This window comes from Lolium rigidum, chromosome 7, assembly GCF_022539505.1.
Source record: "Lolium rigidum isolate FL_2022 chromosome 7, APGP_CSIRO_Lrig_0.1, whole genome shotgun sequence".
Classification (NCBI taxonomy): Eukaryota; Viridiplantae; Streptophyta; class Magnoliopsida; order Poales; family Poaceae; genus Lolium; species Lolium rigidum.
The window spans coordinates 39,975,544-39,988,308 of record NC_061514.1 but is presented as its reverse complement, the minus strand read 5'-3'; the positions used below and the strand labels follow the sequence as shown (position 1 = coordinate 39,988,308).

Sequence of the window (12,765 nt, the reverse complement as noted above, 5' to 3'; positions counted from 1 at the left end):
CTACTGAACATGTTGAGGTTAGATGATTGATGAGTGGCATGGTAGGGGCATTGAGCCTGACCTATTGACATGTTGAGGTTAAATGATTGATGGGTGGCATGGTAGGGGCATTAAGCCTGACCTATTGACATGTTGAGGTTAGATGATTGATGAGTGGCATGCTAGGGGCATTAGACCTGACCTACTGACATGTACACCAGTAGAATGATATAGTTTAGTTGTTTTAAGACTGGCAATGTATGGGGCTATAGGCCTGACCTACTGACATGTGCACCGGTAGAGTTGAAAGATTAATACTAGTTATGAAGAAGTTGGATAAAATTTTGATAGCTTCCACTTGCCCTAATAACGTGTTCAAGATACCACCCTACTGAACCTTGCCAATACACTTGTCATGTTCCAGATTTCTTTGAAGAAGAGTGAGGTACGATGTTACTATGTTAGGGTCGCGAGTCTCCACTCAACATGTTTCGTCTGTGGCACTAAATGGGACTCCTTATGTTATTTGCTTTCCACCGTTGAACTCTTTTTATGTTGAGCTAGCCCTTTGGCTATGCAAGTTGTATCATACTATTTTATTTCTAAATCATGCGATGTAATATATTATGACATTTGTTTTGTGATATTACATCTCGAACTGTGTGTGCTAGTGACTCGATCCAGGGACTAGCACTAAATAACACAGAGGCTTGACCCTACCGGGTCTAGTCGTTTCAGTAAATATCGGTTCCCGTAATGTTCCCTTGAATCATCATCCTTAGCCTTGTGTTTTGCATTAATACCCTAAATATAGATATACAAACCTGCGAAGTTGATAACAATTTCAGTAACCAACCAATTAAACTAGCAACTTCATCTACCAAAAAAACATCAGTATTGTTTTTATTTCATAACCAACATTATATCTTTTTATATAAAATTCACATACAAACACAAGATCAGAACTACATATCCGTATCAATTATGTTGGTTACCGCAATCGCGAGGCCTTCTTGCACCGAGATGAAGATGACACCAGCAAATGCGCACGAACAGACAAGGAAATCCATCTTTTCCTTCTTCCAGATGTGGTATGCAGGAGGGAGATCGATCAGGCCAGTAACGACAGCATCTACGATTGCTCCCAGAACACCATTCGGGGTGTAGACAAACAATGGCATGAGGAAAAGCAGAGTGACCATGACCGTCAAGTGCCATGATCACATTTGACATGGCGGTCTTGCAGCCAGCATTGTGGTTCACATCAGAGTGAGAGAATGCTCCTGATGAAAATGAGAGAGACACATCAACTATTAATTCTATCTTGGTGTCGATCTTAGATTTTTTTACACGGAATGCTAGAGAACATTGGTGGTTGTTTTGGTCCATAAATGTAGGTTAGTAGGTTACCTGTAGTCAGATAGCATGGTGTACACGAGCCTACAATGTACATCAACCCAATGAACATCATATCTTTGTTGCCATCCACCTGGTAGTCCTTGAGTGAAGCAAACGTTCTACAAGACACTAATTATGAGAAAAAAAAATCGCATCTACTTAACTCTAATTTGAAATGCTACGTGAGGCCATATGTAGGATGATTCCAGTGACGCGGTCGGTCTTCATGGTTAGACCTAGATATGCGGTATCGAAGAGTACTTTGCCCAATCTGCGGCGAAAAGTGCAGACATGTATTTTGCAATCATGTTGCATAACTGATTACGATGTTGATGCCATGGTTGTGTGCTTTGAACAAGAAAACGAGCAGGGTGGATACGATGACGGATGCCAGTGGTGTGGACGCTGAATTCTAGAAGAACTTTGGCCATCTGATGCTCTGTATAGATAAGCTATGAAAGCCAGACAAACCAGTGCTGTTCAGGTTTTAGGATCAATAGTTTCACAAGGGAAATAGATTTAATTAATTACAGGCTCTGGAAATGGATTTTTTTCTCGCAGTTTCAGAATACCCTAACCCACAGCAGGCAGAATGATACTCAGGGTACCCAGGGAAGAGGGGAGTTGATCTGTTAAATTCCCTTTCCCCTGCCTTACTCAATTCACATTACCCTCAACCATACGAAGGAATTTTCATCCCACAGTGCTCCAATTCTCATTCCCTCATGGTAACTCCCTCCAAGTCTCCAACCAAACACGTCAAAAGTTACCAAACACGTTATAAAAAAGCAACAAAGAGGAGGAAAAAAATGGAGCGGCGGCACTGCGGCAGAACCATACGCTGATCGGCTGGTGCGACTCGTCGGCTCTGGGCCTGGTCGCGGGCGGAGGCCGGCCCGGCGAAGGGCTGACTACGCAGGCAACCGGCGGTTAGGAATCCGCCGGCACAGCCGTGCCGACTGGAGAGGGGCCGCGCACTTACAGTGCAGTATGCATCTTCTAACTTCTTCCCGAGGTGTTTCGTGCTCACTGGGGACTGTGATGGGAATCAATGGTGAGCGCCTCCCTAAGGACTCGATAATTTTCTTCAATAGATTAAATGCACGAGTTCCTTAGTTCGATCTGGGTTCTTGGCCGTGCAGGCCAGCTGTTCAATGAAATGCTCAAGCGAGTTCACGTCGAGCAGACGAGATGTTCGATGAAAGGCTCAAGTGAGTTTTAGCCCACTGAGGTAGTTTTCCATTTTTCTCCCACTCTCCAAATTTCCACTGCCTGGATAACTGCGGTGAGACTGCTTCCACCAGACCTGTTCGTGGCGTGGGCAATGTGGCATCTCCATGCCCCGGACCGGATGACATGGTGCGACCCAGCGAACAACATATTGACCGGCCGTGCTTCCAGTCCACGAAAATAAATATAGGCATACACAAGTTGGACATGAGTTACCGAATAATACAGAAGATTGTCACATCACTGATTATTCAACGCTCGTTTCCACTTGCTTTCTGATTAACGAGAGCGATGTTTCCTGACCCAGTTACCCCGTCCCCTACGGCATATACAGTCTTCAAACACGAATCTGCAATAAGTAGGCAGCTTTTCCTTCCAGGTACCAAAGATTATGCCACAAGATCAATGGAAGTGCCGTTCCTTCCAGAAAAGCAAAGATATGCACCAGTATTGTGGCCTTAACACTCCAGCTTATAGTGGCCACATTAGCAGCTCCAGCCTTGCCTGGTTGCCCACAAAACCAAAGATATGTCCGTTGGTAGTCTCAGCAAGAGGAGCTATCCTCAATTCTCCAATTAGTATGTTCTGAGATGATGATTTTGATCTCTTCTTCCCGTCGAGGGCTGGTTGGCGCCGCCGGACTACTCACGTTTCAGCTTCTGGTGGCGGGGGCACTGGCAGCAAGCCCAATAGCTTTGCCCGGCTGCCCGGAAACCTGCGGCGACATTGCCGTGCCGTACCCTTTCGGCATCGGCCAAGGCTGCTTCCACGAGGGCTTTAATCTCACCTGCCAGAAGCAGCACAGGACGAAGCTGCTCTTAGGTGATGGCATAGAGGTGCTTGGTATCTCCTTGCCTAACGGCACGGTGCGGATCGATAGCAATGTTTTCCAATCAGCCTCTGCTAACTTCAACGGCACATGGTCCGGGCCACCAGCAACCAGCCCTTTCACGGTGTCAAGCAGATACAACTGGTTTGTGGCCTACGGGTGTAACATCGTTGCCCAGCTCATTCCATATGGAACCGCTGTCGGGAACGTCAGCACCTGCGCCTCCATGTGTTTGGACAGCGTGGAGAATGCCAAGAGCCCAATATGTTCAGGCATTGGCAGTTGTCGCGCGCCCATACCCTGGGAACTAACTTCATATGGTATCCAAGTCACACATTTGGCCGTTCAAAAATATACAGTTGGAACATCTTCGAAACATACAGCTGCATTCATAGTGGATCGGGCCTGGTTCACCATATTTCAGAACAATATTGAGATAGATCCCGTTCCCATGTGTGAACATTGCGGCATTCGTAGTGTTCCGGCAGTTTTAGAGTGGTCATTGCATTCTAATTCGAGATGCCGAAGCTCAAACAGTTTCACCACCTATGATGTTGATGGCAATCATGGCCGGATACGCTGTAACTGTACCCAAGGATATAAAGGAAATCCATACATTGCCGATGGATGCCAAGGTATTTCTTTCTCTACGTGTCCTTCATTTGTCATAATATGGCCCCATCAGCTTAGAACGAATTTTAGGATTGAGCGGTAATTTCCGCGCATAGAATAGTGCATGCAACAAGCGAAAACTGTGTTCGGTTGCTGTATGAAACGCCTCAGCTTTTCAACTCCTTTGTCTCTACTTCAGATATCGACGAGTGCCAGGAGCCAGGTGTTTATCCATGCCTGCACGGAACCTGCACCAATATGAGAGGGACATACCGATGCTCAGCAAAGAAAAGTAACAGGAGTCTATCAGGTATAAATACAGCGCTCTCACTAGATATGTGGATTTGCTTAGTTGTAATTAAGGACCACAGAGATATGTTAATTACCTGTTGTGTAGTAGTACTAGACTATTATGACAATAGAAAGTGTACTCCTACATTCTTTGGCTTTGAAATAAGATGTACTAATAATGAAAGCATCAGTCCGTTGACCATTCAGAAATGGAAGGCAACACGTAAGAACAAAAATAGTACAGAATATTATGTGATTCATAACAGTAAACAATGTGCCGCTGAACTGAAGCAAAGTATAGCTGAGTAGTTCCAAACTTTTAGTTGAAAACAGAAGATTGAATACTTTAAATTCATAGGACATATCATGTACTATCAATCCTTATTTCTCTGCAGGTTTAATCACCGGAGTTGCAATTAGTGCCGGTTTTGGCCTGCTGTTTTCATTTTTGGGTGTTGCCAAAATCGCCAATAAGCTCAAACAACGAAGAGCTAGGAATTTGAGACAGAAGTTCTTTAAGAAAAACCATGGACTGCTCCTACAACAGCTAATCTCTTCAAACAAAGATATAGCAGAGAGAACGAGAATTTTCAGCTTGGAAGAGCTAGATCAGGCAACCAACAAATTTGACCATAATCGCATCCTTGGCGGCGGTGGCCATGGTACGGTGTATAAAGGCATCTTATCTGATCAACATGTTGTGGCCATCAAGAAGGCTAAAATTGTCATTCAAAGGGAAATTGACCAGTTCATCAATGAGGTTGTCATACTTTCACAAACAAACCATAGGAATGTGGTGAAGCTCTTTGGCTGCTGCCTCGAGACAGAAGTTCCTCTACTAGTTTATGAGTTCATATCAAATGGAACTCTCTCTTTTCATCTCCATGGAAAAAGTGAGAATCCTTTGTCATGGAAAGATAGGTTGAGGATTGCTTTGGAAACTGCAAGGGCTATTGCATATCTACACTCTGCTGCTTCCATATCAGTATACCATAGAGATATCAAATGTGCAAACATACTTCTTTCTGATACTTTAACAGCAAAAGTATCAGATTTTGGAGCTTCAAGGTCAATTGCAATAGATGAGACAGGAATACTTACAGCTGTCCAAGGAACCTATGGTTACCTTGATCCAGAATACTACTACACTAGTCGGCTCACAGAGAAGAGCGATGTTTACAGCTTTGGTGTGATCCTGGCAGAACTACTGACAAGGGTGACATCAGTTTTTTCTTCTCATTCGTCAGAATGCACAAGCCTAGCATCACATTTTGTGTCTCTTGTAAGAGAAAATCGCTTGTTAGATATTCTAGATATACAAATTGTTGAGGAGGGAGGGACTGAAGATGCTGAGGTCGTTGCAAGACTCGCAGAATCATGCTTAAGTTTAAAAGGTGAAGAAAGGCCTACAATGAGGCAAGTGGATACAAAACTTGAAGATGTGCAGAACTCAAAGGTCCATCTCAGTTGTCAGATTACAAGAGTGAACCAGAATGCTATAAATGATCAGTCATACAAGGGAAGCAAAGGTGGCGAAGGAACTAGACTGTACAGCTTGGAAAAGGAATTCATCCAATCATCTGAAATTCCAAGATGATTTGACATGTTGAAGTTTTGTGTATTATTAATTTGGGTGCTATACTGCAAATCCAAAAGTTATGAAGTCTGAATTATAACCATGTGCGTTTTCCCTATGCTGATGGGGCATGTTGAGCCAAGTATGTGAAAGTAAATAAGTGAATTCAATTACAATTTCTACAGTTAAATCATCTAGTTCTTAACACCGAAGTTCAAAACTTTGCGGGAAACGCATGTTGCCAAGAATGTACATATTGTTGATACTTCACATTCAAGCACCTAATTTCCATCACCACATTTGAATGGCACTGAAGATAGCTACAGACAAACTTGTGAACTGCTTTGTTGTAGGCACTTCTGATAGAAGGCAATGCTAATTTAGCATTGCGATCAGATGATCAAAATAACATTTGGCAAAACCACTCTAAGGTGTTGCCATCTTGGCAAATCCAGAAAGTGAAGCGATTGCTTCCCCGGTTGTTAAATACAGGCAATCCGGTCTGAAATGATCTTGGGCATTGTTGGCCCTTTGTATTTTCTCCATCACCTCTCCAGTTGGATTCACTAGTACAAGCTGTGAAGGTAGAAAAAAAGGTAACTTTGCTGCATAACTAAGTAGACAGCTTGTGAACAAGAAATATTAACTTTTCATATGTATGATTATGAGTATACCTCTAGACCACGTTTCTCTGTTGTTTTCTTTAGGTCAATGAGGAACGCTATGCCACTTGTGTCAATTGCAGGGACAGCTGAAGAAAAGAACAATATATGATGTGTCAGTGAAAATGGTACTGAAAGTACTGAAGTTATGACAAACATCATCATCAAATATGACTATAATCATTTTTAAGGAATCGCAGAATGGCCTGATCTAATAATTTCTTAGTTCCAGGTAGGAAAATGTACTCTTACAAAGCCATCTGTTACAAACATGCTATCGAATTACTCGGAAAAAAATGCTTTCAGCTACTAGTAGAAAGTTAACACTGAAGTACATACATACTGTTTACCGAGCTTGAGTTTAAAAAATAAGAATGCTAAACTGTGAAGTGAACGATTTTTCGTGGAATTTACAAACCTGATAGGTCCAAGATTACGAAACGGAGTTCTGTTTGTTTATTCCCTGAAGAACTTTCATCCTCTATCCATCTCTTTGTCCTACAAATGAAAATATTTAATTGCAACTTGTTCTGCAGCTTGGCTTCAGCATTTCGTTTTAGTATTAGCAGTTTTTTTACCTTTCATTCAGGTAGTTGGTGTTTGCAAAGTTTATAGGAGCCTCAACTGTCAGTATCAAGAATCCAGGAACTCTTTGAGCCTCCTTATACTGATGGAGGTTCCGGTAAATATCAGTTCCCGTAATGTTACCCTGAATCATCATCCTTGGCCTTGTGATTTGCATCAATACCCTAAATATAGATATACCAACCTGCAAATTTGAAAATTCCAGTAACTAAACAATTAAATTAACAACTTCCTATACTAAAGAAACAACATTATATCGCTTTTACACAACCAGTATTATATTATTATTTTTATGGAATCGTTCTATCTTGGCAATAATTATGGTGGTTACCGCAATCGCGAGGCCTTCTTGGACGGAGATGAAGATGACACCAGCAAATGCGCACAAACACACGAGGAAATCCATCTTGTCCATCTTCCAGATGTGGTATGCAGCAGGGAGGTCGATCAGGCCAATGACGGCAGCAATTATGATTGCTCCAAGAACAACATTCGGGGTGTAGACGAACAATGGCATGAGGAACAACAGTGTGACCATGACTGTTAGTGCCATGATCACGTTTGACATGGCGGTCTTGCAGCCGGCATTGTGGTTCACAGCAGAGCGAGAGAATGCTCCTGATGAAAATGAGAGATCCATCAATACTTTTACCTTGGTGTCAATCTTCGATGTTTTTTACAAGGAATCCATGAGAATAGTAAAGGTTGTTTTAGTCCAGAAATATAGCTTGCCTGTTGTCACATAGCAAGATGTACATGAGCCTACAACGTTCATCAACCCAATGGCCATCATCTCTTTGTTGCCATCCACCTGGTAGTCCTTGAGTGAAGCAAAGGTTCTACCAACAGCTACTCCTTCCTGACAGAGATTGAAATCCAGTACATACATCAGATTGTCAGGTGGTGCGGACTATGAAAAATAGATCACAGCTGCTTAACTCTGATTTAAAATGCAATGTGATGCCATATGTAGGACGATTAGCATACCGTTAGGGAGATGATTCCGGTAACGAGGCCAGTCTTCATGGTGAGTCCTAGATATGTCGGATCGAAGAGTAGTTTGTCCCACGAGGGGCGGTTCAGGCCACACTTGAGCTGCCCAATCTGCGGCGAAAAGATGCAGACATCTATTTGCGATCATGTTGCATAATTAATACGAGTGGTAAATACAGTTGTTCAGTTTTTGTTGATTTCTTACGATGCTGATGCCATGGTTCTGTGCTTTGAACAGGAAAACGAGCAGGGTGGATACGATGACGGATGCTAGGGGTGCGCACGCTGAAATCCAGAAGAACTTTGGCCATCTGATGCTCTGAATAGATAAGCGACGAAAGTCAGAAAACCAGTACTGCTGCAGGTGTTAGAGTCAATAGTTGGAAAAGGGAAATAAATCTAATATTATGCCCTGAAATTGAAATTTTCTCTGACAGTTTCAGAATACCCAAACCCACAGCAGGTAGAATGGCAGATATGTATACTTTGAGTTAAAAAGGTTGCCATCAAATTGCAAAAGTACAGAACAGAAACCAGACTTTCCAGGTTACAGAATTACTTGAATTGTATCAACTTCTTTTTTGTTACATATAAGATCGTTTTGTGGATGAATCTAAATCACTATGGCATAATCTCAAAACCAAATTAGATATGGCCTTGAGAGGCACACCACTATTCCCCTAGATTAGTAGCTGCACTTCTGTCAGCACCTGTTGGCTGTATATTCAGTCATTCAGCCGTTTAGATGTTGTCTAGAATGCAGATTCAGTTGACTAAACGTGTCACTAGCAGCCTAGCTGGGGAAAAGAAATGATGTAACGTCACAGGGGTCTTCATCGCATATGACCAACTTGACCAGTTTGAATGAGACTAATCTCCGATGCTCACTTTGTTGGTTTCTCCTATGGTCTCTTTTCTGAATACGACATTGACCGCCGATACTTTTTTCCCCTGGTGATTGATGAACAAACAGAAAGACTGCTCGTGGAGTCGTGGAGCAACCTGAAGAGGTAAGAGGCACACATCCTTCCATGGACGGTGAGATATGCATCGCCCATCATCGACACGACGATTCCTATGGTCGTGAATATATCTGTTGATCGGCTGGAACCTACTCGAGTTGTTCCTAGAGTTTTCTGCCGTGACAAGCTAGGCTAGCCGACTGATCGGCGTATATATACGGACAACGTAGAAGAAGACGGAAACTAAAGCGATGGCAGAAAAAAGTTTGGTATTTTGCGTGTAGCTATAGGTAGACAACGGTCAACTGTAGACGACAAGAGTGTAATTCATGAAGAAGTGTACAGTAGGCGTGAGCGAGCAGAGGGACTTACCACATGTCTGGCCGTGAGCAGGAGCACCAGGAAGCAGGCCCCCATCAGGATCGTCTGCCACGACCACTGCACATACACACACGTTACTACGTTAGCTGATTGAGCACGGTGTACATGGCATTCAGGGTTTAAGCTAGGGATCGATGGCTGACCTCGTTAGTGTGCTGGAAGACGGAGGCCATGACAGGGACGATGCCCATCTGTGTGGTGAAGTGGACGATGCCCAGCAGCGCCTTGAGCTGCTGCAGCGACACGATCACCGCCGCGCCCGCCATGAACCCCACCAGCGTCGCCTTGGACAGGAAGTCGATGATGAAGCCCAGCCTGAGGATTCCGAGCGAGGCCTGCACGACGCCGGCGAAGAGGGTGGAGGTGAAGGCCAGCTGCAGGAACAGGGTCGGCTCCGCCGACGGGCTCACCGCTTGCCGCAGCATGGACCCCATGATCAGCGACGCGATCGACACCGGGCCCACCGCCAGGTCCCGGGAGCTGCCCAGCACCGCGTACACCAGCGGCGGCACGAAGCTCGAATCTACACATACGTACAAAACGACGTCAATGATCATCGTACGCTACACGTGGATGTGTACCGACAGAAATGGAAGGCGTGTGAGTGTTTGTATATACGTACAGAGGCCTATGATCGGAGGCAAGTTCGCCAGCTTCGCGTAGCTAATGCCCTGCAGTGAGCACATACGAACACGGTTGGTCACGGGTTGTTGGTGGGAGATTGGTCATATATACGCAAGGCTCCAAATCAGCACAGCTGCACAGCTGACCAGCTAGAAATTTCTTTTGGATGCGTTTGAAAACTACGAACGGAAATCGGCGGTAAATGTAAAACAAAATCACAGCTTGAGCATCTTGAAATTACTGAGTGGGTGAGTACTGAGTAGTGCATGCCTGAGGGATGGCGAGGCTGGCAATGGTGAGGCCGGCGATGAGGTCGGACTTGAAGAGGGACAAGGAGTAGCCGGGCGCCCACTCCAGCACCGGGAACAGGTACTTGGCCGCCAGCACGAACTTGGCCCGCTGCGGCTGCCCCTTGAAGCTCCGGAACGGGTCATCCGGGAAGAAGGTCTCCTTCACCTTCCCCTTCATCTTGCTCGCCGTGCTCTGCGCCGCCGGCGGCGCCACCTTGTGCACCACACCCATCGCCCCCACCCCCATCTCCGGCGCGGAGACTACCACGGCTCCCTTGGCCTGCCGGCTCTCGCTGCCATTGTGGCCGCCATAGGCACCGCTCATCCCCACCATGCGAGAGACTATTGGTTGTGCAACAGCTATCTCTACCTAGTACGTAGTGTCGTCTGAGCTGATCAGGCCACTGCGCTGCGCTGCACGGGTGTGTCCGTATATGTATACGATGGGCCTAGCATCTCTCCGAGGCAGGCAGGTGTAGGAAGAGCCTAGTCGCTACCTACAAAAGAAGAAAAGGGGTACGCAACTAGAGGAAAAGAGTGAAGAATCAAGGGTGACATGAGAGGGGGTAGGGCCTTCGATCAATAATGGCACATATAAATCCGTAGTTTTCCTCCTGGATGGGATCCGTAGATTTGATACCACCACCATCCTTGTGATGGGGAAATACACACCATCTTTTTGCTTTGCCATGCAATTCAAATGATCTCATGTATATGCTTGCAGCGACACATACACTCCCTCTGTTCTCGAATACATGTCATGCATGTCAGTCTAGCGTTTTTGTATGAAAGTGACTATTTCTCGGTTAATCGGGAAGTATTCTTTTTTCATGAATGTGTGTCATTCAACTCAACATTTTTCGATAAAGGGCGTTTTATTATTACTCAAATCAAGTATTATACCCGGCCTCTGCATAACAAGGATGCACACAGCCGCTGATAGTTCCAGTGCAGTAAACCAAAAAAACGAGATCACACGAGTACAATGTGAAATAAAAGGAAAAAGCTAGACTGTAGAAGGCAAAATCCTTCTAGTATGCAGTCACCCATGTTGGGTAATAAAGTCTTTCGCCGTTTCCTCTAAGCGTGTAGACACCTCCGTAAATAGGTCGCGATCCTCCAAACGCTGAAGCAACGACCATGAACGGAGCAACGCCGTACATCGGTAAATGACCTGCATAAGAGAAGAATTTTTATTATCAAAAACCTTGTCATTTCTACATAGCCAAAGCGACCATAAAACTGCCATCGCTCCCACTCTGATAAGAACTTTGAACCTAGCATCTACTCCATTTAGCCAGTTGCCAAATATATTTGCAACGCTTTTTGGAGGATATAAGGTGGAACCTATCTGAATGATTGACCATATAGATCTAGCGAATTGGCATTGGAAGAACAAGTGTTTTATTGTTTCCTCTTCGTGGCAGAAAACACACTTAGTACAACCATGCCAGTTACGCTTTGCAAGATTATCTTTAGTAAGAATTACACCTCGACGAAAGTACCAAGCAAAAACTTTAGTTTTTAATGGTATCTTCATCTTCCAAATAGATTTATTATTAAAAACCAGTTGAATAGGTTCAATTAAGACGGAGTACATAGAACCAACAGAGAAAACCCCATTTTTTGTAAGATTCCAGCGGAACACATCTGATCCCTGTTGCAGTTGTACAGAATCCAATCTCGGTATTAACTCAATCCAAGAGTTCAACCTAGGGCCAATGAGATCACGCCTGAATGCTACTGACGGTGGTGATGTTTCCATAACCTTCTGTATGGTATCATGTTTATGTCTCACAATATTAAACAAGGCTGGATACTGTTCACTAAGAGTGGTTGTTCCCAACCAAATATCCTCCCAGAACCTTATCTCAGACCCATCTCTAATGGAAAAGGAGACATGTGGGAAGAAGTATTTTTTTTGTTGCCATTATGCCTGCCCAAAAATGCGAATCTCCTGGTTTCCAAACAACCTGCGAGATTGCTTTTGAGCCAACATACTTCCTCCGCAACATATTCTGCCAAACCCCATCCTCGGTTAACAACCTAGCTAGCCATTTTCCTAGCAAAGTTCTGTTCTTAACATCTAGATCATGGACACCAAGTCCACCTTGATCCTTAGGACGGCAAACGACACTCCATTTTGTCAACCGGTATTTTTTCTTCTCGCTATCTCCTTGCCAAAAGAACCTAGATCGGAAATAATCCAATCTATGTAGTATTCCTTTGGGCAGCTGGAAGAAGGAAATCATATACGGTACTGCATTTGTGAGTACTGAGTTAATGAGAACCAATCTTCCACCGAGAGATAATAATTTACCCTTCCAACTACTAAGTCGTTTCTGGAGCCTTT

The 12,765-nt window shown here is 44.3% G+C and overlaps 2 protein-coding genes and 1 pseudogene across 2 annotated transcripts; 1 reads left to right on the top strand and 2 right to left on the bottom strand.

Moving 5' to 3' along the window:
* The window catches only part of LOC124671218, a 41,602-nt pseudogene extending 39,506 nt beyond the window's left edge, over nucleotides 1–2,096 (bottom strand).
* Nucleotides 2,097–3,150: 1,054 nt separating this feature from the next.
* Nucleotides 3,151–6,091, top strand: LOC124679426 (wall-associated receptor kinase-like 8). Its single transcript, XM_047215183.1, has 3 exons — nucleotides 3,151–4,071; nucleotides 4,248–4,358; nucleotides 4,735–6,091. Exons 1-3 carry the CDS (start codon nucleotides 3,198–3,200, stop codon nucleotides 5,934–5,936), a joined length of 2,187 nt encoding a protein of 728 aa, XP_047071139.1. The 5' UTR covers nucleotides 3,151–3,197; the 3' UTR covers nucleotides 5,937–6,091.
* On the bottom strand, nucleotides 6,049–10,938 carry LOC124679424 (probable sulfate transporter 3.3). Its single transcript, XM_047215182.1, has 12 exons — nucleotides 10,393–10,938; nucleotides 10,121–10,169; nucleotides 9,642–10,021; nucleotides 9,490–9,555; nucleotides 8,361–8,474; nucleotides 8,150–8,266; nucleotides 7,895–8,021; nucleotides 7,494–7,780; nucleotides 7,156–7,346; nucleotides 6,996–7,075; nucleotides 6,590–6,666; nucleotides 6,049–6,491 (listed from the first exon to the last, which is right to left on the bottom strand). The coding sequence occupies exons 1-12, from the start codon at nucleotides 10,744–10,746 to the stop codon at nucleotides 6,342–6,344; spliced, it is 1,992 nt and encodes a 663-aa protein (XP_047071138.1). The 5' UTR covers nucleotides 10,747–10,938; the 3' UTR covers nucleotides 6,049–6,341.
* Between the last annotated feature and the right edge of the window lie 1,827 nt (nucleotides 10,939–12,765).

Excerpts from the sequence above, each read along its gene's own strand:
- LOC124679426 (XM_047215183.1), top strand. The coding sequence starts at position 3,198 with ATGATGATTTTGATCTCTTCTTCCCGTCGAGGGCTGGTTGGCGCCGCC. Across the intron at positions 4,072-4,247 it reads CATTGCCGATGGATGCCAAG|ATATCGACGAGTGCCAGGAG; the intron begins GTATTTCTTTCT and ends TCTCTACTTCAG. Across the intron at positions 4,359-4,734 it reads AAGTAACAGGAGTCTATCAG|GTTTAATCACCGGAGTTGCA; the intron begins GTATAAATACAG and ends ATTTCTCTGCAG.
- LOC124679424 (XM_047215182.1), bottom strand. The coding sequence starts at position 10,746 with ATGGTGGGGATGAGCGGTGCCTATGGCGGCCACAATGGCAGCGAGAGC. Across the intron at positions 7,076-7,155 it reads ACCAACTACCTGAATGAAAG|GACAAAGAGATGGATAGAGG; the intron begins GTAAAAAAACTG and ends TTTCATTTGTAG. Across the intron at positions 6,492-6,589 it reads CAGAGAAACGTGGTCTAGAG|CTTGTACTAGTGAATCCAAC; the intron begins GTATACTCATAA and ends CTACCTTCACAG.